At 26.8% G+C, this 25,322-nt stretch overlaps 2 protein-coding genes across 2 annotated transcripts; both read right to left on the bottom strand.

Moving 5' to 3' along the window:
* Positions 1-3,674: 3,674 nt before the first annotated feature.
* Positions 3,675-19,459, bottom strand: LOC114126044 (zinc finger protein 271-like). Its single transcript, XM_027989916.2, is given in 4 exon segments — positions 3,675-6,638; positions 6,641-7,936; positions 18,431-18,559; positions 18,654-19,459. Coding segments are annotated over 4 exon segments (2,145 nt in total). The 5' UTR covers positions 18,807-19,459; the 3' UTR covers positions 3,675-6,071.
* Positions 19,460-24,112: 4,653 nt separating this feature from the next.
* On the bottom strand, positions 24,113-24,956 carry LOC114126040 (ribonuclease H2 subunit C). The gene has a single exon (XM_027989907.2). It carries the CDS (start codon positions 24,884-24,886, stop codon positions 24,407-24,409), a length of 480 nt encoding a protein of 159 aa, XP_027845708.2. The 5' UTR covers positions 24,887-24,956; the 3' UTR covers positions 24,113-24,406.
* Between the last annotated feature and the right edge of the window lie 366 nt (positions 24,957-25,322).

The raw sequence follows: 25,322 nt of genomic DNA, 5'->3' as shown, positions 1-25,322 counted from the left end.
TTGAAACAAATTGTTCATTACTAAACACAATTACTTTAATTTATATTTATGAAATGTAGGTAAGTAAAAGAAACATAATTATTCATTCACAAAGGTATGTAATATTAAAGTCATAAAGAACTTATCATTTTTATGTATCATGTCATCATTATGAATATAGTTGTTGAAGGTCTGTGATTAGACATTTTATTACATAAGGTACAAAAAAAAATATTTGACATTATTCTTAAAACATTTTTAACTATTCAAAAGTTTGTATATATTATCTGTTTAGACTCTTAGAGCATACAATATAAAACGTATGTACTATATAGATAATAGCTATATTATGTTATATGATACGAAAATATTTATATTTCATTAAAATAACCTCAGTATTTGTTGAAAAATTTTAGCCCACGTAAAAAAAATATTTGCCCCACTCTGCCTCCCCTGGAAAAAAATTCTAGTGCCGTGCCTGATGTACATCCATCAGTTCAATTTTATATTGTTAGCTTAAATTTTAGTGTGAATCATGCTATTATCAAATTCAATGTTGAGAACATTATCTGTGTTCTCTAGTTGGTTATTTTACGACACTTTAATTTTTAAGTGGATATAAGAATTTTACAATATTAATATTTTACATACTCATAAATTATAAGTCATAAGTCATAACTCACTTAAAAATTAAACTAGAGAACACACATGTTCTTACTTCTTACTTTTAAATTTAAAAATAGGTCACTCAACCATTTAATGGGATTGGAAACGGTGATTAACTGTCTTTGTCTAACACACGCGCAACCACAGATATAGGTATATCTGTGCGTGCAAGGCAGAATTATTAACGTGTTATTTGTCCAACTTACCGACTGATATAATGAATAATAATTCTAAAATCAGATTTGAAGTTTTAGTCAAGTTTACTTGAGATACTCAGACCTTTCCACATTTTTGATTTTATCCTACCTCCCCCTCAAAAAATAAAATCCTAAAAAGGTATATCAAAAAAAAAATTAATTGAAAAATTTACATATTTTAATTTTTGGACAGTTTGAATCAAAAAAGTGTGAAGGTTAATCTCAAGTAAACATGACCACAAATTCAAATTTGTTTTCAGAATTCTTATATTATATTTATTATACCAATCGGTACGTTGGACACAGAACATCTATAATCTTATGTTGTGCGTGTGTTAGACAAAAACAGAAATCACCTCTTTCAATCTTCTTAAATTAAACACACAAAATTGAAATTGCTGAACGTATATTTAGTTAAGGTATGTTTTAGTAAGTAACAACAAGGGCTCGGATTTATATGTATTTATGCTATCAAAATATGTACATAAATATGTGCTAAAAAACTAAAAATATGTATTTTACTAATATGATTTATTTATTAATATTTAATTATATAATATCTCCATATGAGTTCCTAATGAAACAAATTATATTATAAATAGCAAAATTATTAAAAATTATAAAAAATAAATAAACAAAGTTAAAAAAAAATTAAAATACTAATTATCATGATTACAATTTATGATAACATGCTTTTTAAATTTTCAATCGTTATCTATCATTTATCGAAGTCATAAATATCGAACATTTGTTACTATGAATAATTGGTACTTTTGGAAACATGAAAAATTGTCTGTATCGAAAAATGCAGTCGTACCTATTTATTAATAATTATTAATAAAACGCAAATGAATAAATTGTCGAAATATGAAGGAAAAAATGGAACTGTTGAGAAACATGCAAAAATACGTAATTATGGCAAAATATGTTAAAATATGTAAAATAAAATATAGTTCATTCAATTGGAAATCCATTGAAACGAATTTATCACTTACCTAAATTAATTTACCAAGTCACAATAAAAATATGAATTTACATATAAATCCGAGCCCTAAGTTACATATTATGTGATTGCGACATCATCAATATATATCATATGCAATACATCGTTAATGAGAATTGAATACATCGAGCTGTTAATTTTTTTTTTTTAAATTGCATAAATTCTGACAAAAAAAAATTATTAATTTTATACTTTTTTATTAAAGTTGAAAATGTTAAGTTGAATTTAGTCCATTTAATTAAACATTAGTTATTTTTTTCATAGATACTTAATATTTTTTTTTTATTATTAAACCATTATAAATTACATAGAATACAAATAAATTCAAATATTTAACATGATTATCTATCTCTTTTAAGCTATTACAGCTTGTGTTAGAGATAGAGAGTAATATTAATAATTAAAAAATATAATTTATCTTATAAAATTAGCAAACTAAAGTGATGAATACATTAGAAATTAAAATAATATTAACAATACAACATTTTTAAAATGTATGATATAAAATATATAATTAAAATAATACATACAAATAATACATATAAAATATATGATGTTAAAAAAATTAAAAGATAGACAACTTGGTCCATTACATTGATCTGTTTTCAGAGAGCGACCCCGTGTTTTTTTATCTTTTGACTTTCAGTCTAGTACTCTAACCTAATCGCTGTACCTGCAATATTTTGCATTACATGTCTTAGCCATTGAATTTTCCGGCTTTTTATGAATTTATTGGCTGTCACCATATTCAATTCCTTCTGCAGTTGTCTGTTGAACTTCAATGCCACTGGTATGTTTTCGCATACATATAAGGGCCGCATATTCCATAAGTTATTGAAGTGTTGTGTTATTATTATTTTTTTTAAATTGATTTTTAAAGCTTTATAAAATTATTTTAAATTCAAATAAAAGATTATGTATTACTTAATTTAATAATTTAATTTAAATAAAAATGTAATTATTGGATAAATGTTATGTTATTATTAAAAAAAAAAAATTTAAGTTTTACAATTGCACTATATTAAGTATGACTAATTATGATAAAAATGCAAAGTTTACTAATTTTAACTTAAAGAGTTAAAAAAGCATATTGTTTGTTAATTATTAACTTGACAGTCTTGACATAACCTAACCTAAAATGACACAAGTTATCAACTTGTCCACTCCGTTGTCCACCTTTTAAAAATTAATTTTAAATAAAAATAAATATTAATATTATAAAATTAGTTAAAGATGGACAAGAAAAAAATGAATGAGACAATTTCCAGCAAAATGCTTGGAAAAAATAATGAAAACAATTAATATAGAAATTATATATGAAAAGAAGAAAAATTAAAAATTAACAAAAAATAATATTTTGAAATATTATTTTAGGCATAGAAAATAATGGTTTTTTTTATTTTATAAAATATTCTTTGATAGAATTGAAATTTTTTCTTGTAAAGAACATTAGCTTTAAAAATGTCCTCAATTAAAAAATATACCATCACTCTTCGTAAAGGAGCTGAAAACAGCAGTGATATAGAATCTTAAAAATTCAATAGATGATACTACTAAATATTAATAAATATACTTGTCATTTAGCTAAGCAGCTTTACTATTAAAAATGCAATTACAGTTTATAATGTGATAGATAATAAATGATATTCAAATAAATGATTATATAATACTATAGTATTAAATTCTTCTGAAATAACAGTAATACATTTCTAATACACAATTATTTTTAACTAGTAATTTATGATCTATTATTTTTAGCTAAATTAGCTATAAAAGTCTTATGTTTTGTTATTGGTTGCATGATTTTTATCAATAATAATGACAAATCATAAAAATAATTATTTTTTATTAAGTTTTTGTATCACTGTCTGTTATAATTAAGCATTTACTATTAAAATTATTTACTAATAACATCAATCCATAAAAAAAAAATGCAATAATTCAACATAGTCTACCCATTTTAAATAATGTATGAATATCATTGATAGTAACTTATGTATTAAAGAACATAATATAATATCCTCATTTTAACGCAAATTTTGTTGCCGACTCTTTCTACCAATTTAAAATTTAAAAAATATAGGTATGAAACAGATTATATTCCAAAGTTTAAAAGTGTTAGGTATATTTAATAAAAAAAATATTCAAATATACATTATAAAGTAAAAAAAAATAATAATAAAGTAGAAAATATATAAAATAAAACATAGAAGAAACAATTTTATTAAGCCCTAGCATAAAAAAATTATTGTGTCTTGTAAGGTTAGGTCACTGAAGATAATTTTCTTAATACAATCAGTTAATTAGTTACACGATTATAATTACAGTATAACAAATTAAAGATGTTTTCAATAAGATGATGTCGTTATTACTTTTTTTCAGTGTCATGTTTGAAGCAAATTGTGAATCCTTTTAATCATTGTTTAATTTTTAATAATGTTTGAATATCATTGATAGTAACTTATGTATTAAAGAACATAATATAATATCCTCATTTTAACGCAAATTTGCAAATTTTATTGCCGACTCTTTCTACCAATTTAAAATTTAAAAAATATAGGTATGAAACAGATTATATTCCAAAGTTTAAAAGTGTTAGGTATATTTAATAAAAAAAATATTCAAATATACAATATTAAAAAGAAAAAAATTAATGTACTGCATAGAAATATAAAATAAAACATAGAACAATCAATTTTATTAAACCCTAGCATAAAAAAATTATTGTCTCTTAAGGTTAAGTCACTGAAGATAATTTTTTAATACAATCAATTAATTAGTTACACAATAATAATTAAAATATAAAAAATTCAAGATGTTTTCATAAGATGATGTAGTTATTCCTTTTTTTTCAGTGTCATGTTTGATTGAAGCAAATTTTGAATCCTTTTAATAACTGTTTAATCATTTTTAATAATGTTTGAATATCATTGACAGTAACTTATATATTTAAAAAGCTTAATCTAATTTTCTTATTTTAATGGAATTTAGTTGGGTTACCTAATAAACTAATAGATAACTTCAAAAATATATGGAACAAATTATTTTTCATGATTAAAAAAAAATGTTATAACTATTTAAAAAATATTCAAATATACATTATAAAGTAAAAAAAAATAATAATAAAGTAGAAAATATATAAAATAAAACATAGAACAAACAATTTTATTAAGCCCTAGCATAAAAAAATTATTGTGTCTTGTAAGGTTAGGTCACTGAAGATAATTTTCTTAATACAATCAGTTAATTAGTTACACGATTATAATTACAGTATAACAAATTAAAGATGTTTTCAATAAGATAATGTCGTTATTACTTTTTTTCAGTGTCATGTTTGAAGCAAATTGTGAATCCTTTTAATAACTGTTTAATCATTTTTAATACCTAATGTTTGAATATCATTGACAGTAACTTATATATTTAAAAAACTTAATCTAATTTTCTTATTTTAATGGAATTTAGTTGGGTTACCTAATAAACTAATAGATAACTTCAAAAATATATGGAACAAATTATTTTTCATGATTAAAAAAAATGTTATAACTATTTAAAAAATATTCAAATATACATTATAAAGTAAAAAAAAATAATAATAAAGTAGAAAATATATAAAATAAAACATAGAACAAACAATTTTATTAAGCCCTAGCATAAAAAAATTATTGTGTCTTGTAAGGTTAGGTCACTGAAGATAATTTTCTTAATACAATCAGTTAATTAGTTACACGATTATAATTACAGTATAACAAATTAAAGATGTTTTCAATAAGATGATGTCGTTATTACTTTTTTTCAGTGTCATGTTTGAAGCAAATTGTGAATCCTTTTAATCACTGTTTAATTTTTAATAATGTTTGAATATCATTGACAATAACTTATATATTTAAAAAACTTAATCTAATTTTCTTATTTTAATGGAATTTAGTTGGGTTACTTAAGAAACTAATAGATAACTTCAAAAATATATGGAACAAATTATTTTCCATGATTAAAACAAATGTTATAACTGTTTAAAAAATATTCAAATATACATTATAAAGCTCATTATAAAGTAAAAAAAAAAAAATATATATGAGAGTATAGAAAATTAAGCTAAATTAAAATAGATAATTTAACATTTAACCTTAGTTTAGTAATAGTTATCTTTCCACTGACAATCAGTTCTTTTGAGTTGGACTCAAGATGTTTTTCATTTAAAGATAATTTACTTATTCTTTTTTTCAATATTACATTACTGATTTGCGATATGCACGTGGTTTGTGAACTCTTAAATGATTTGATAAGGATACAGCTGCACCAAAAGTCTTATCGCATATACCACATTTATAAGCATCTTCCAAGTTGTTAGTAGTACAATTAGTTGTTTTGATACTTTTAATCTTCTTTTCACATGCAATCAGATGAGATTTAAAACCTTTAACTTTAGTTTCCAGTTTACAAAATGGACACTTAATAATCTTTTTTCTTACGGCCGCTATGAATTTACCATTATGCAAAGTATATTTATGTACACTTAAACTTTCAATATCATCAAAATTTTCTGGGCATTTATCGCATTTGAATATTCCAGGGGTAGGACAATTATCTCTTGCTTGATGAAGTCTAAGGCCATTCAAATCTTTAAATCCATTACAACATTGCCAACACATCAAGTATCCTGTTTTAATTCCAGAATGTTGACGATGATGGTTTTTGAATGCTGTAGAAGATTGGTAGATGAGATTACAAGAAGGTTTTAAGCAAGTAAAAAGTGACATTTTTGGTGTATATGAAAAGTTTTTCTTATTCTTTTTTTACTTTGTACCGGTGCATTTTTCTTCTGAGTGTTTTTTGCAATAGAATATGTTTCACCTATAGCAGGCAATTGGATACGGATGGTATGTGGTACATTTTTCGACTGACCTTCAAGACAATTCTTAATATGACCAATAACATCTGGAAGCTCTGTAGAATATTCTTCACAATATAAACATAAATAATTACCCTCTGAGTCCATCAATCGGCCATTATGTTTTTTTAATTTATGGAAGGCAAATTCTGCCATATTATTAAATATAATATTGCATGTATAACATTTAAATGGATTAACTTTACGACACTGTACGTGACAGCCATTGGCACTAAAGTCAGATTTTTCTATTTCTTGATAACAGCGTTTACACATAACTGCTGAAGAAGACATACCAATATGTAGTTGATAATGTGGCATAAAATCATCTATTGATCTTGATAATATGTTACAATTAGGTACCAAGCAGGTAGAAAAATTTTTATTGTATTCAAAACAATTATGATCCAGAACATTGTCCTTTTGACAAATGTTACAGTAATATAATTTTTTATTTTCATTCCCATTTTGATTATTAATATATCTACTTGTTTGAGGCAGATGTTTTGCTTCTGGGAAGAATGAATTATCATCAGATTCATCTTCACTCAGGTCTTCATTTTTAATACTAAAAACAATAGATTCATGGCTAGTTGTACTAAGTAATTCAATATCAGTATAGTTAATGTCAAGTTTGCTTTCTTCAATCTCATGTCCACTGTAGTTTTCAGATTCAACTGTATTGACTGAATTTTGTATTTCAATGCAGTCATCATTAGACTCCTCAACAACAGATTCTACATTTGAAATAGTAGTTAAAATAGTACGACTAGAATGACCATGATTATAGTAACTTCTACTGGTGCTAGCTCTACTAGTGCTTGCTCTACTAGTACTAGCCATACTAGTGCTAGCTCTACTAGTACTAGCCATACTAGTATTAGCTCTTCTAGTGCTAGCTCTACTAGTACTTGCTATACTAGTATTATCTCTACTAGTGCTAGCTCTACTAGTACTAGCTCTACTAGTGCTAGCTCTACTAGTACTAGCTATACTAGTATTATCTCTACTAGTACTAGCTCTACTAGTGCTAGCTCTACTAGTAATAGCCATACTAGTGCTAGCTCTACTAGTACTAGCTCTACTCGTACTAGCTCTACTCGTACTAGCATTTAAATTAACATCATTTTTAATTGATTTTCTATCTCTCAATGTTGCCGATGAGTTAGACGCCTTAGATGTTCCAGGATTATTTACACCAAACTAAAAACAAAAATAAAAACATTTGTTAGAATCACAAAAATGCTCATTTTTTTTATAGATGAGTAAAAATTTATATAGCAACAATGTTCCTCATACGTATTTTACTGAAACTTAAAAATATAAAAGCATAATTTATTCTAATAGGTAGATATTTTAAATACAAATCAATTTATTTAAATGTGTGTATTTTTACAACATAAAATTTTAATTAAATGGAAAGTTATTTTTTTTGTTCAAAAATTATAAAATTTCAAAAAATCTTGTAGACAATTTCTTTTTCTTTTTTGGTTACTGCTATTCAAAACCATACCTATCTCTATCTTATGTTAATTCCTGCCAATGACTATTTGATTCTACTATTCTAGCATATTTTTTAATCTTATCTTCCCAACTTCCTATCTTAACCGTGGTATCCCAAGAGAAAAACTGGGTTTTCCTCGATTACTTAAGTAATTTAGTTTTTTTAAATTATTAAGATAGCATTTTTTAGTACTTTTTGGTTATCCTGACTACCGGTGGATGCCACGACTACCACTGATCTAACCGCCGTCTTCAGTTAATCGCGACTACCTAACCAAATAACTAATATTTAATATATAATTATTACCAACCGCTGAACCACTGTTCAAAAAATAATGCAAACTTTTGAAAAGTATTTTTAGAAAAGTAGGTTTTTAAAAACTAGTTAATACTTCGGTGTATTATTTTAAATTTCCCCAATAATTTTCTTGTGCATAAATAAAAACTATTTAAAATACATTATTGTGTCTGGAATTTTTTATTTTGAAAATAAGAAATTTTTAACTTATTAAAGAATATTTTTCTATTTCTTTTAGCATATTTTGATTAAAAATTTTATTAGATTACAAATATTAGTTAATATATTATTATTTTAGTAAAAACTTAATAACATTGAAAAATTTCATGTTTTCAAGGAATATCATTACTTATCAATTAATTCTCATAGAAAAATAGGCAAATCTTGTTTAAAAAAATTGTTTTAATGTGATATTTTATGGTTAAATGAAATAGGTACTTAGTTTTTGCATTATAACTATAGTTAGGATGTTCATGACGTTTGCACTTTTTTTCCTTTTAGATACTATACAAAGTTATCTTAGCTAAAAATTTGTTTCATGCTTTTTTGATACAAAACATACCTATTATTATTATATTACCTAATATACCTACTAATTTAATTTTGCATTTTTTTCATTTGCAGGTCTTTTTTCATATTTTAAGTCTTATATTGTAGTTTTGTACTAGGTAGGTATAAGTGAGCATTATTCTCATATTTTAGATTTTTAAAAAAATTTGTATAACATTCAAAATTATATTGTGGGGTTTTTGCTATAATTAAATTTATTGCGTAAGATATTATACTGTTTGTGTTATTCATATATAAAACAAATGCTTTTTCACTTTTTTGTCGATCATACATGCCTATCAAACATTACGCTTATTCACTATTATATTTATAAATAAAATTGTTTTTAATTATCTAAGTAAATTTATTAAGTCATTCTTAAGAGCACCTTATGCTCGACCTTTTGGAGTTATAGAGCATTTTTTGTTTAAATTATTGACATCCTAACTAGTTATACATAGCCAATCAATCAATAAAAAAACTAAAAACATAATTAGTACTTTGGATGTGACTTTTTTTTACCTGATGCATTTTCAAAAATTACCCCAAAACACAATTATATTATTTAAATGAGAACTTATAACCTGTAAGCTAACCTATTGGTACACAAAAAAATTTAACTAAAATAAAACAAAATTAAAAAATAAAAATAAAAATTTTACACTTAAAAATATATTTTGAAAAAATTAAGAGTTTCAATTATTATTATTATATTATTATATTTAATTACCGACACTTTTTTGCTAATTACAGTTAAATTTTTTTATTAAATCATGTGATTGGTATTATATATTTTTAATAAAACTACAAATACAACAAATGCAAATAATTCTATTGAACTACTTAATTACCATCATATTTTGGTTATTTTGGTTTTTCATCAAATAATAATTTTAATGTAGCCACAATTAATTTAACTCAAACTAAAACTTCAAATATTGTGTGAGTTAATATCCATCTGTTAAGTCAAGTACACCAACAGTAAGATACATAATTATATAGTATAATACAATCAGTGTAGACACAGTAATATACTCATTAAGTCAGTGTTATCTTGACTGCTCAAATATTTCCAAGACTACCTATTATGATCCTAGCCTAACCCATATATTTATAAGACTACTTGTTAGAAATTAAGAATCATCTGGATTATCTCTACTACCTCCGTCTATAAGGTATCTATTTATGAATGCACATTTCTGAATTGTAATCTATATCATCATAGTATATAATTTAATTTTGTATTTGATGTACAATTTACTATTTACACACCTTAAATATCCAAAATTATTATTATTATTTTTTTTTCAAAAAATGATAGACTGATAGATACTTAGTATAATTATATCTAATTAAATAGTGGGATAAATAGGTACACAATTTATAAATTAATGCTTTCAGAAAACAATGTAAATATCTACATTGTTCAAAATTCAAAATAATTAGGTACTTGATTATCAATTACTAGGGTATGGATTTAAATGTATAATGTTGTACAGGATTATTTATCAAACAACACTCATTATTTCAAAAAATATAGATTTTTTTTCTAATTTTAGATTCTGAACGGAGTGATGAATGTATTGATTTTACAATGATGTATGTTTTTTTTTTTAACGGGAATTTTTACGCAAAACCAGTTTTCGACTGAATCGATTTTATTATATGGTTGTAATTCAAAAACTCATCACTGTAAATACTTGAAATTTTCACCAAATGTTTGTTATTTTTATCTATATACAGTTAAATTTTTAAAAAATTTAGACTTTTTTTGAGTTATTTATAGACCACTAAAATTTTCGATTTTTATGCGAATTTTTTTTGAAGTGTCGCTAAAAAAATTTTGAATGACCAAAAAAACTTGAAAATTTAATACAAGGTTCCTTATGAGTTGTTCTTATTATACCTAAAAAAAAATTTTAAATCGTTAATCACAATTTTTTTTATAAGCTTTAGAGTTCAAACTTTTACGAAATCTGTTGAAAACGAGAAAATTTGCAAGTAATTTTGAAGTTGAAAAATTATAAAATGTTTTGTGTTTATAAAACTAAGGATTAAAAATACAAAACTAAGTTTTCAATAGGTTTTTCTTCAAGTAGCTATAAAGAAAACTCGAAGCATCACTATAGGAAAATTTTTAAGTGCATTTGAATTTTAAATTTTTACGAAATCGCGTGACGATAACGATTTATCCTCAAACGATTTTAAATATTTGTTATTATTCAAAAAGTATAAGTCGTAGATACTTGAAAATTTTACCAGTTACTTAGATTGGCATTTTCTTTACATGATTTAATTTTCAAAATATTTTGACTTTCTTTGAGCTATTTAATGACAACCGAAAATTTTTTTTATGAAGTGTCAATAAATTTTTTTTGGCCCAGTCAAAATACTTGAAAGTTTAATACAAAGTTCCTAATAAGTTATTCTTATAGTGATTAAAAAATTATAAGAATACATAGGCGCACAATGTTTTTTAATTAGCATTTGAAGTTAAAATATTGACAAAAATTCGTCTAAATCATGAATATTTGTAAATTATTTTGTAGGTATAATTCATATAAATGTTTGTATAGGTAGCTAAGAGTTGAAAATTTAATACAAGATTTTTCATAAGTTTAGCTTACAATAATTATAAAAGAACTTAAATTTTGGTGTATTCAGGCCATTAAAACATTTTTTTAAAACCTTTTTCACCAACCACTGGAAATTATATCCTAGGCTGACAAATCATCTTCGTTCAGAATCGTTTATCGTATACGATGATACCTATCATTGCATTCAAATTTAACCTACCCTAGTCCGAGGTCCACCCGACCCCCTAATGTACAGCAGAACAGTACCCACTTGCCCGCTTTTTTTTTTTAATTTTTAGATACATGTTTTTCTACAACTACCTATATAAAATTTTAATTTTTTTCACTCATATATTTAATAGTAAAAGAACTATCAACTTTTGATTTTTCAAATGGTAACTTATATTAATAAAGCCATTTTTTTCATGAATTTTCATGCTAAAATTTTTAATTTTCATTGATCTGTTGGCGAGTTATAGCTGCTCAAAATTTCTTGGTTTTGGAAAGTCTTTAGGTAGTCAAACTGGGATTTTTATGTGTTAAGTCCAATTCTGGTCACACAGTTATACGTACAAACTACAATAAATAATTCATGTTATCATTATTTATAAACATTTTGATTTCAGCTCGGATTTCAGTTTATACATCTGTTCCTCGATCAACTCTATACAATTTTTGTTGCAATTTATATGAATTATTGACTTGTTAATTATTATTCCAGTCAATATGGTTAATATTTTGATAATACAATTAAGTAGGACTATAATATTTCTAGTTGCTCTATAATAAATGATCAAATAAATGCCATTTCAGAAAATGTATAGCATACTCAAATTCTTCATTATGATATTCTAAAAATATCCAGATGATTTGAATGATAAATATTAAAACAATATTCCAATTTACAACTGGGAACAATAAAAATAAAAATATTGGATTCTATATTAGATTTTAATACTTCAACAGGCAACAAAATTAAAAATATGGTTTATACATTTAGTACCTACATATTTTAAGTGAAATATTATTTAAGTTATTAGGTTTTTATTCATAAATTTTCGGGAGTTGCGGGAGTTTTCGCAACATCAAATTATTAAAAATAGAACATGTAGAGCAGATAAAACGAGTACTGACTGGACTAGACTGACTGGATATTTTTTTAATTGATTATTGATAAATATTTTTTAATTTATTTTTTGAAATTGGGTACATTAATATAATAAAATATAACTTTTAATAAACTTATACAATTTTAATAATATGAATGGGCATTTTTTGTTATTCCAAAATTTACTTACAGTATTTTTGTTTTTTAATCTACATATTTTTAGATTTTTAGTGCACATAAATACATATTTCAATGCATATTTTTCCAATTTTTAGTGCATAAGTGCATACTTATTTAGGCATTTTTTAGAGCATGAATACATGAGCCCTGCTTATTAGAAATAATTTCTATTAAAGTAATAAACTCAAGTAAGAATATTATTAGAGCCACTTTTAAATTGTATTGTTGTTTTAGGTCTGGGGTTATTGGAGAAATATTTCTAATTTTTTGAATACATAAATCATTAGGTACTTTAGTACTTATATTTTGCATAACTGCATTACAAAAATTCTGATTTAACTGTATTACCAAGTTAGAAATACATATTAATTTAACTATAAAAAGTATATCAAGTATTTTATGCAGGAAATTATAAATGTATGATTGAAAAAAAATGAGCAAAATTTAAATTATTTTATTTAATAATAATAAAATATGCAACTTGTATCTAATATTGCAATGGTACCTACAACAATGCAGCTATAGTAGCACTCAAAATTAATATTTGACTATTTCCAAAATTCTAGTGGGGATCACTGCAATATTGTAATTATTTAAAAAATGTAGACCATATTATTATATTGGTGGTTGATGCCATGTCACCATGCTTTGATAAAGTCTGTACTTTAACAATCAAGTCAAGGTAAATAGAATACATGTCTACACCACACAGACTTAGTGAGTACAGTATAATACACTACAGGGTCTACACAACAGTGATTTAAAACAATTAACAATTTTTACTACTGTAGTACATATATCAGACTGTTTACTTAAGAAACAATAATAAGCTTTTATTTGTAACATAAATTAATAATCACTACTCCCATTTATTTTTTAAAAACAGTATACCTACACTGTACTTTTTTGATAATAGACAGTATTACAGTAGTCATAAACCAGTAATCAAGGACAACGGACTAATTCTTTGTAATCGCCAATTGGCATAGAATAGAAAAGAAATTAATCAGGATAGGAAGCGAGAAACAATAGTAGCAGATAAAAGAATCACCCCTGTACACATATTTGTGTTGAGTGATGGTAATCGAACAATTCTTCTATAGAAATACGCTGAAGGATCATTTGAATCCTTTAAGCTCATATAGATGATACTACATATTTTTACATATTCAAGCTTACTTACATATTTTAATATATTTACTTTTATTACATATTTTTATTAAATATTTCCCTAAAATGAAAAAAAATCACTGTTGTCTCCATAAACTTTGGTTAAAAATATACATTCAAAATGTTTACAATGGCAGCACAATACACAATCTTGCCGTGATTTCACTCCTACTGAATTAGGAAAATTAAAATTTGCAAGAAGATTTTGTGCCCTAATCGATATGAATTTACATAATAAGAAACTTAAAAAAGTACATGGTTGCTAATTGTTTTGCTGGCGACGAGGATCCTATATTGAATAAATAGTAATAAACTGTAACATACTATACTCTATTTCAAATGAGATCAGCCTTCAGTGGCCGAGTTGTGCGCGTGGGCGTGGCCTACGCTGCTGGTAGAGCTGCAGTCGAACAACTACTAGGTGGGGGAACCTGACCACCACTGGACAAAAACTGCTCGCCGCGCAAGGCTGATCTCATTTGGAATAGAGTATAATATATAATTATAATAACAATAATAATTGTTTTACATATCTTATACTTATTTTAAATATATATAAATCCACACCCTATTAATTACATTTTGATACCTATATACTTGTACATGTAGGCAGTGGCATAGCCGGGAGGGAGGTAACAGATTATAACTCCGTTAATTTTTTAATTATATTTTTTAACTACAAAATTATTTCCAAATAATCATGATTTTTTCAAATTATATGAAATTAAACTTCAAATGCTTATAAAAAGAATTAAGCTCACTTGTTTTTAATATTTGTAAAATAATAATTTAAGAGGAACATTTTATATTTTCAAAAAAAAAAAAAATAATAATAATAATAAATACCTAAAAAAAGTTAAAAATTCCAAAAAACTCAAAATTTAATATTATATATTATATTTTTTAAATAAACATTTGAAGGAAATTTTAAAGATTTATTGTTCTTGTTTTAAAATAAATATTTTTAAATATTTTTTTCCCCAATTATTTTTAAAAATACTATAAATTATCAACTTCAATTTTAATCTTCCTTAAGTATAATCTAGATCTAATTTTCCATCAGAAACAACCTTAAAGTTGAAAATCAAAGTATTTGCTGAGTGTTTCTGTTTCAAGAAATGATAACACAAAAATTTAAAAATAATATTGTAAAATCAATTGTTATACTAATTTCTTAGTTAAAAACCTAAAATAATTTAAATTTTAAAATTGAATTGAGTTTTTAGGTTATCAAGAAATAGGAACAAGAGGACCATCAACTTCCTGGCTTTGGTACAAGAGAAGAAAACTTATTACAGGCATTATTTTACTGCATCTAACATTATTAAAATATTATGTTAAATTAGACCTTCCATTTTCTTTTAGACTGTTTAACAGGTAGCCATTATAAATTAAAATAGTAAAATATGAACATGTTATGAATGAAACTAATGGCTAAAGAATTATTTTTCAGATTAATTATACAGCCCATTAGTCTATGTGTGATAAGTGATATTCTGTGCATAGTACCAATTCAAGGTTAGGTTATCCATTTATCCATCTATCTTACCATCAGATAATTAACTGTTTTATGTCTATACTTATTTTAACAATTGTACTATTTTCCATAGTAGTTGTCAGTTAATATTTACTATACATTACCTATGGCACAACATCTAATCAATATGAATTTTTTTTAATTTGTTATCATCAGTAAAGGAAGTTCAATTTTTTCAAGAATTAAAAATAATAATTATTTAATTTTTGTTTAAAATTTTAAAATGTTAAATCAACGTCAACAATGTGCATATAAATTCTTTAGTTATTTAATAAACTGCGGTAGTCAGGATAATATGGAAGTACCCATAAACCTATGTAGTAAACATGAATAAATATAATTTTAATGAAAAATAAATGTTAACACAATTTGAAGTGAAAGATTTTCTATAAAATAGAGTAAAATAATAGAATATAGATATATTTTATTTCAGTTATAAGTAACTTCATAAGATAGTTGGACAAAATAGTCATTATTATATTAGTCCAGTCATTTAAGCTTCAAAAAAGGTGTTTTTAGGAATTAAATCGGAAAGTTTTGAAACTTTGCAGAAAATTTGGTTGTGGGTTCCTGATTAACCAAAAAAAAGTCGCAATCGCTCCGAGGTCCGAAAGTGTCCGCCATCTTGGATTTTATGTGCAATTTTTCAGTGTTTTTAAATTATTTTTAAAAATATTCATTTTATCACAAGAATACCTCTACATAAAAATATTGCTGACATAATTTACAACAAATATGTATATTTATATATTTTTGTAGCTTAAATAGGTGAAATGTTAAATCCATCCACGCGTTGTGATACCTATTTGATGTTGCGCCCGTTTATAGTTTATATTATAGGTACTGCACCGTGCGGCGTAGCTAGTATAGCTACGTGTCTGACTAAATTGTAAACTAAAAAACGTAACAACGCCAATACAAATGAAATTTATAAACAAACAAACATGGCAGTAATATAATTATCATTAGTAATAGCGGAAAATATATAACAGTTTATTTTAAATTGGTCGGTAATCGGATACTTAATAAAAATTGGTATTCATATAGATGTCTAGTAAAATAAATAGAATAAATCGATTGAAAATAATGCCATCGTCGCAAGATTTAAGAAATTTTGGAAAATAAATGTCAAAATATTTGTTAATTGTGTACTAAATAAACATTTTAATCATTATTTAAGATACATAATACGTTGTAGAACTAAACATTTTGAAAAATTAACCATACATTATTAAATACAAGTACTCTAAATAAAATATAGACTATAGTGTACCTTTGTCTTCAAACATAAAGCGTAATATCTATTTATCAATAGTATACAATATAAGTTATGAAATGTTACTATGTTAGTACATACAAAAAACCTAAAAATTTCGTTTTCTAGCTTATACGAGTGAGACGCGCAACCTGTATAATATATTATAGACTATTAAAGCGCGGCACTTCAAATATTTCAACGCGCAGGTGGATTTCACCGTTTACCTATTTAAGCTACAAAAATATATAAATATACATATTTATTGTAAATTTTGTCAGCAATATTTTTATGTAGAGGTATTTTTGTGATAAAATTAATTTTTTTAAAGATAATTTAAAAACACTGAAAAATTGCACATAAAATCCAAGATGGCGGACACTTCCGGACCTCGGAGCGATTGCGACTTTTTTTTGGTTAATAAGGAACCCACAACCAACCTTTCTGCAAAATTTCAAAACTTTCCGATTTAATTCCAGTAAAAATCGTTAAATGACTGGACTATATGTTATTATACATATCATAAACTTTTCCTAACTTTTTGTTTGCAATTAATTAGTAAATGAGCACAAGTACACTAGAATGATATAATATTTAACTACCTATTAATACAAATTAGGATGCCACCATGACAATGAGCATCTTTAAGATTAGCTGTCGCTGTAGCATAAAAAGCACAGCGACATTTCTTGAGCAATAATAACATTTATTTTAAAATTAAAAATTGTAATAAAAAAAAAATTACCAAACTACAGAAAATATTACCTTTGTAGAAAATGTACTATTATATTAAAACTATAGGTACTTGTGCATTATGGCGACTACCACATAATAGGGGTCATAATGATGCCGTGGTTCCACTCTAATCTAGCATTTTACAATTGAATTCTATTTATAATTTTATTAGGGATAATTAGGGGTCAGCGTTGCCACTCGCTCGCTCAGACATCCAAAACGAAAATATCCCTTGATTTGCTATGCAACACCACCTAAAGTAGGTCACAGGGTTAAAAAACGATGCTCATAATTTTGCTAACATTATCAATAAATACATTAACAAGCTTTGGGTAGTTTTTTATTATTATAAACGTATAACTACGTGCATTGCACAACATGCATTCGACATCAAGGTAGTCGCGTTCGACATTGAGGTAGTCGCGATAACGCACAAATACCAAACTATTAACTAACATAATTAAATGAAAACCACTGATCTTAAATTTGCTATGTACTCACTTTTAAAATAAAGATAATAGATGATAATGAAACATCCATTAAATGAATAAACAAAAATGAAATACATACCTAAGAAACACCTATACTTAAGTTTCTACAATTTAACAATGCTTAATAACACACATAGGCATATACTAATATTAATTTATAAAAACATACCATAGTATGTTAAAGCATTTAAAAAAATAATTATAAATTTCATAAATAGATACGTTAAGTCTTGTTAAGTACCTATAAATTAAATTAAAATAAAAAAACTAAGCAGGCATAAATAATAAAACTTACTCTTTTCGTAGCGATGTAATTGATAACGATTTCAGATTCTTTCGCTTTCTTCTTCATTTCATACCAGGCAAAGATTGCCTTATAACAATTATCACATACAATTTTTGGTTTATTGTCGTTTGACTCAATCTAAGAAAAATTTTAAACATCAATTTAATTTCATTGTTCTTAACTCTATTTTATTTTTGTTATCACATCATCTATGTAGGTACTAGGTACATACTTGGATTCCTATTAGTTCTTCAAACTGTTGCTTCAAATCGAAATTTCCTTCAACAGTACCCAAAATATGTAAGAACTGCATATGTCTGTTAGACTCCGGCTCCGACAGACAAATCCTGCATAGATCGAAATTTTCGCTATGTAATATATTCATAGTGAAAATTGTCTATGGTTCTTCAAATAAGCGAAACTCGTAAACGTGACCCAACCCGAAAGGTTAGGTTAGCAAACGTGCAAACGTCGCAACTCGGAGACGAGACGCGACGAACGTCAGCAATTAATGAAATTAGCTACAACGATGTGCTAGCAACAGACAGTTATGATTTTAGGAGACGCGTATCTGAATTCATTTAATTCGGGACAAAATTCGATATGATCCGACATCCGAACACGGTGAACAGCGGAAACAAAATGGCAGTAAAAAAAATGTCACGAGGCGTCGAGGCACGTTTGACGTTTGGCGTCCGGAACAGACAAACGTCGTAACTCGGAGACGAGACGCGACGAACGTCAGCAATTAATGAAATTAGCTACAACGATGTGCTAGCAACAGACAGTTATGACTTTAGGAGACGCGTATCTGAATTCATTTAATTCGGGACAAAATTCGATATGATCCGACTTCCGAACACGGTGAACAGCGGAAACAAAATGGCAGTAAAAAGAATGTCACGAGGCGTCGAGGCACGTTTGACGTCTGGAAGAGACGCGTAGTCAAGCGTCACCTACGGACGAAGGGCCAATGACAAACGTTAACGGCCAAGGGACGCACATCCGTATTGTTTTTTTTTATAAAGTCACCGCGGTTTCTCGTGAGCAGAAAACAACATAACCTACAATATTTTGTTTAAAAGGTTCTCAGTTCCTTCCGACAGTTGTCGCCCAAATTTGGTGGACAACTTGATAACGCTTATTTTTTGTATCTCCTTGTCAGGGGAAATACTGGACCAAACCCATTATCGTTTTTTAAGCGTCATTTCGTTTTTATTCCACAATTTATTGTTTTTATATAATGTCATTGATTATAAATACTACTACTTACTAGTATATAATTTCATAGATAGTATATATTTGTAGTTATAAATGCTTTGACTTTTTCTACGTTGCACATTCCAGCCGCGTCTACCGCTCTGCAGCCGAGTTATAAGATAAAAACAAGAATAAAAAAAAAATATTTTAAACTAATATGATAATAATGATAGTAGCTGGCAGCTGCACTTTGCACTCATAGAAATGAGATTGTACTGTATATATATGTCTGTATTGTAGTTTAGTAGTTTACTTTGCTACTACTTTATGACAAAATGTTGACATTATTTTGTCATGTACTTACACTACTTACAGTGCTTAAAGCCCCGATTAAGGGGGGAGGGAGGGTCACCGTCGATAGTTGGAATTTATTTGTCTATTATTTTTTTCGTTATAGCAAATACTATAGATTTAAATCTATAGTACTTGGTTATAGGCATTGGATAAATCACCTAAACAAAACTCGATGTTAAATGTTTATTGTTTACGACGTTAATAATAATTGTCAATTACCTCAATTAAACCTATTATAATAATTCGTATTAAATATTAATATACCGTATGGCGTATACTACTAAAGTGTATAATGTTGTAATAAACCGGCTTTGCCGTGTACGTAACATTATATGATATTACTAGAATAATATAATATTTTTTAAAAGTAGCCGACTCGTTCTCGGAGCATTTTGATAAGGCGTTTTATAACATTTACATAATATACTAGTATGAATTAATAATATTATAAGTAGATCACTCGTCCTCGGGACATTTTTTATTTCCTAGAAGTATTAACTCTAGACCGAGGCTATACACGGCATTTTCCGCCGCGTTTCGAACACTGTGTATTCCGCGTCGTTTTCGGCCGCGTTTTCCGTCGAATTGAAAACGCGTTGGTTTATATATCGGAGTAGCAGCTATACACGACAGACGTAATACGCCGCGTTTTTGTTACTTCGGCGTTCGCCTGCCAAAACGCAAGCCGACCGGCGTTTTTCGCCGCGGATTAAAACGCGGCGTATTACGTCCGTCGTGTACAGCTACTCCGATATAAACCAACGCGTTTTCAATTCGACGGAAAACGCCGTGTATAGCCACGGCCTAATCCTTTTTAAAATTTCCTACGATACCATTTTTGGGAATTGCTAACCAAACTACTAAACCACTTCCTATGCCACCTGCATTTATTCCACTATCTATGTGCATTTATCTCTACCGTGCATTCGCCAGCTAAGACTTCACATAAATGTGAGTCCGGACGCGCTATTAATCAAATAAATGATTTAATTCACTGTTATTATATTATAGAATATTACGTATACAGATGACTACTGCAAGGTATAAATTATTTGGCAGTACCTACAATGTTAGACTGACCATTTGAAATCGTTATAGAAACATGTGAAGGCAGTATGTACATAATATGTATAATATAGAGAAAGAGACTCGTTTCACGTTCAACGCTGAGAATAATAGAGACTACACGGGTTAATGCTGTACATACCTATATGTATAGGTATCGTATTATAATTCTCATGTTTTTATAACGATTTCAAATGGTCAGTTTAACATAGTAGGTATTGCCAAACATATAAATAATAAAATAAAAAAAATAAATAAATAAATAAAAAAAAAAAGGTATTGCCAAACAATTTATACCTAGCAGTAGTTATCTGTATACCTACATAATATTTTATAATATAAGAATATTAAATATTAATATTATGTATAATGTATATATTACGTATCTACGTATATATAATATGGATATATATATAGGTGCAGACCATAGCGATTTGTGATATGCATATTATGTTTAAATACATTTGTCATTGTCCTTTAGAGAACCGGATAAGAGTTGTTTACGGGCCGAGTACGACCTGTGAGCCATAGTTTTGACTTTGGAAACTCCTGGTGTAGAACAGTATAATATAGCGTTAACCTGACCGCCTAGTGTCTACGTATATATATATATTTAATATTCTTACCTATATCAAATAAGCTTATCATTCATTAAGAAATATTATAGTAAGGAAGAATTAAATTTTAAAACTTATATTAATAGTAGCAGAGGCGTATTTTGGATTTTGCTGCCCTTGCTACACATTTATTTTTTTACAATTGTTAAATCAGTTTACAAATAAAACCTTCCAGTTACATTTACTGCCCTCCAAACAAGTGCTGCCCAGGGAAATTTTCCCCATGCCTCCTAAATACGCCACTGATTTTAGTATAGGTACTTGATCTTTGAAAATGGTTTGATAAAAATGAATTAATTGATGTCTTTCCCAATTTATATATTTTACTTAAAATGTATTTAACTATACCAAGTTCAAACTGATCAGCCAAAACACCTTTTTCAATACTTAATAGAGTCAAGAATAAAATAAATAGTCAATACAGATCAACATTAAACCAAGACAATTAAACTGCGCTTATGATATTGGCATCTGAAAACAACATTCTTCAAACAATTAATAATTAAACAGTGATTAAAGAATATTGTCAAATAAAAGCGAGGAACAAAAAACTAGTAAATTATAATTTTATAAATAAAGTAATACCTACATTATTCATTATTTATTGTCATATATGTTATGATAGGAAGGTATTTAATAATAAAAACATATACATTTTTTTTCATACAGGGCCTCATTTAAAATTTTTGCCTCTGGGCCTTAAAATGTTTTAATCCGGGCTGGCTTATAGTTTTACTTTTTATGTATGGACAATCAATGTTGGAAAAAAGATTGACAGACAATAACTTTTACATTTTAGTTTTTTCTTTAATAATAGTTTGTATCAATGGAAACATGAGTGGTATTCATTGTACTTGTGTGCTTGACTTAGCAACAAAATGCATTTATTTGTATTCACCTTTTAGGATATGAGTTTGAAACTTAAAATCATTATGCATTGTTAGTATTATTTACAAGAAATTTTAAAATATGTATTCCCAACTATAAGTATTACAACTTACAAGAGTGTATCTATTTTTTTTTCTAATATGTTCTTGTTTTGTTGTGTATATCAATACAATGTTACAATAAGTACAGTTAACCTTCGTTTAACTTTGTTTGATGTGGTTTTTAATTAATTCTTAACTATTAGTATAATTAATTTAGTCAATATTATACTAATATACTATAAATGATTACAAACCTAAGTTTACATTCAATAACTTAACTCCCTAAGATAATAAATTAATAATATAATTTATTATAAGTTTATTTAAAAACAATAATGCCTAATTAAGCAATTATAGAATATATATTATTTAAAAGACTTCTAGGTACCAAATTTTGATGGTTAAGTATTTAAAATTAAATTATTTAAATTAAAGTTGGTTCTTAATTAATAGAAACCAGGGTTAGGATTTGTATGCAACAGCATGTTGTTTTTGCTAAGTACGTCAAAATGGAATTTGTGTGAGTAATGTCCGCGATTTATATTTCTTGTAATGAAAATGGTACTATTTTTATTTTGCATGTTTTTGCATATTGTATTGAGCTTAATGCATATTTAGTATGATTGTATTTAAACCGATAATAATTTAACTAATCAAAGTTTATAACTTTGTTTTTTTGGTCAAACATAAATTTTATTTTTATAAATACAATCCTATAGTATAATATACTATGTACCTATGTTGCTGATCATTTGTATTAGAAAATTTAAAAAAATATGCGGTTGAAGCATATAATACACATACTTCTATTATTAAATGAGAATTATAGATTTTTTTACTAAAATAATAAATAATAATAAAATTAATGTATACAAAAAATAAATAAATAATTTAATTTTTTTACTCAATTATATAACAACCTGCAGCTTAAACACTGATATGCCTATTTTAATAAAGTAATATATCTTTTTGGAACTATATTTGTGTGTATGTATTTAAAATACTAAAATGCATATTTTACAATTTTTTATTGCATATAAATCCTAGCCCTGGTAGTAGTGGCGCAACCAGGAATTTTTCATGGGAGGGGTCCAACAAAATAACCATCATAATTTTTATAAAAAATATATGTTTATATTAACAATATATTTTTTAATTAGTATTATTATTTTAAATATTAAATAAGTGCTAATATAGACATTTGTCAAAGAAAAATCAAAGTGGCGTTTTATTTATTAATTTATAATATAATGATTAATAATACGAGCCAAGGGGAGGGTCCAGACCCGGAGTCCAACCCCCCTGGTTGCGCCACTGCCTGGTAGTAACACTTAAATTTTTATTATTAATCAATAATATAAATTTATTTATAACCTAAACAATATAACGAGAAAAATAAATTTTAAACTTAACTGAATGGTTTAACTTACTGCTAGTTTATCCCCGTTTGTTTAGCAGCAAATAGAGTTAAAAAATAATTCTGGAATTCTTGGTCAATAATTAACTATTTTACAAAATACAAGACATTTATTTTTATAAATAAATTATGTTTTATTATTGAAACGTAAATCATTCAAAGTGTGTATTCTTAAAACTTTATTAGATAAATAAGAGGAATATAGTTTGCTGATATAAATAAATACTTAATAATGTATAATTATATAGGTACTTAGCCATATAAATTTAACTTTATACAATTTACAATATTAAATATTAATGAAAAACATTTAAAAATTAGAATCAAATGCATCTTTGTAATGAAAAATAAATCAAATAAGGAAATACAAGCATTATTGCAGAATCATATAAAATAATGATTATCAGTCGTTGTTGGTCATGATGGCCTCAGATACCCGAACCCAGTCAAGTGCTGACAGAAGCGGGTCTTCACGTGTTGGAATTCGGTCCCAATTCCAGTACATCAGCTGCTCAGTTACCTCCCCAGTAACTGACTCTTCTGCAGCTATAGAATCATCGACTGTATTACGACTGCCATCATCATCCTCGCCAACACACAATACACCAACATAACCAACGGGCATACTGAGTTTGACACCTGTCAAAGGCTTTCCACGCAATGATGCGTGCCACAACGCAGATTCATCATCCTCTGCGACTTTGGTGTATGGACTAAAGTATCGGTCGACCAGAGCTGTCAGTGTCTGGCAGTCATCATCTGGTTTGCGGGTGTGGATCTTACACGGCAACAGGTGTACTGCCTGTTGATTAGTACCAGCAGCATTAACGTCGCTATCTTCTACTGCCCTCTTGAGCTCTGGTCGATTTATGATGAAACGCATCGCGTGTAAAGGCTCGATATAGAAACAAAGAAAATATTAAATACTCGATAATAATTAAACAAGTTAATCGTTACAGAATTTTGAATTATTAATCATTCGTTTTTCATCGACTTGGATTAGATGATAACAGATAACAGGACCCGGTGAACTGTGGAGATACTACAACAATCGCTACCTCCAAGGAATTACGGAAAACATCTGCAAAGGCCAGTGAGCTACAGCCGGTAAATAATAATAATATAGTAATAATATAGTAATAATATAGTAATAATATAGTCAATAGATGACGTATTGTTTTCACGTCGCTGCTGTGGTTCAGTCGAAACGTCTGCTGTACCGGTAAAGAGTCGACCAGCTGCAGCCAGTAACCACCGTTCCGATACCACGACGTCCACAACCGCAAGTATCGCTATCACTTGAGTACCGATTTGTGTAG

The sequence above is a fragment of the Aphis gossypii genome, chromosome X, assembly GCF_020184175.1.
Source record: "Aphis gossypii isolate Hap1 chromosome X, ASM2018417v2, whole genome shotgun sequence".
In the NCBI taxonomy this organism is placed as follows: Eukaryota; Metazoa; Arthropoda; class Insecta; order Hemiptera; family Aphididae; genus Aphis; species Aphis gossypii.
This window is presented reverse-complemented; position numbering and strand designations above follow the sequence as displayed.

Coding starts and splice junctions, on each gene's coding strand:
- LOC114126040 (XM_027989907.2), bottom strand. CDS start 24,886: ATGCGTTTCATCATAAATCGACCAGAGCTCAAGAGGGCAGTAGAAGAT.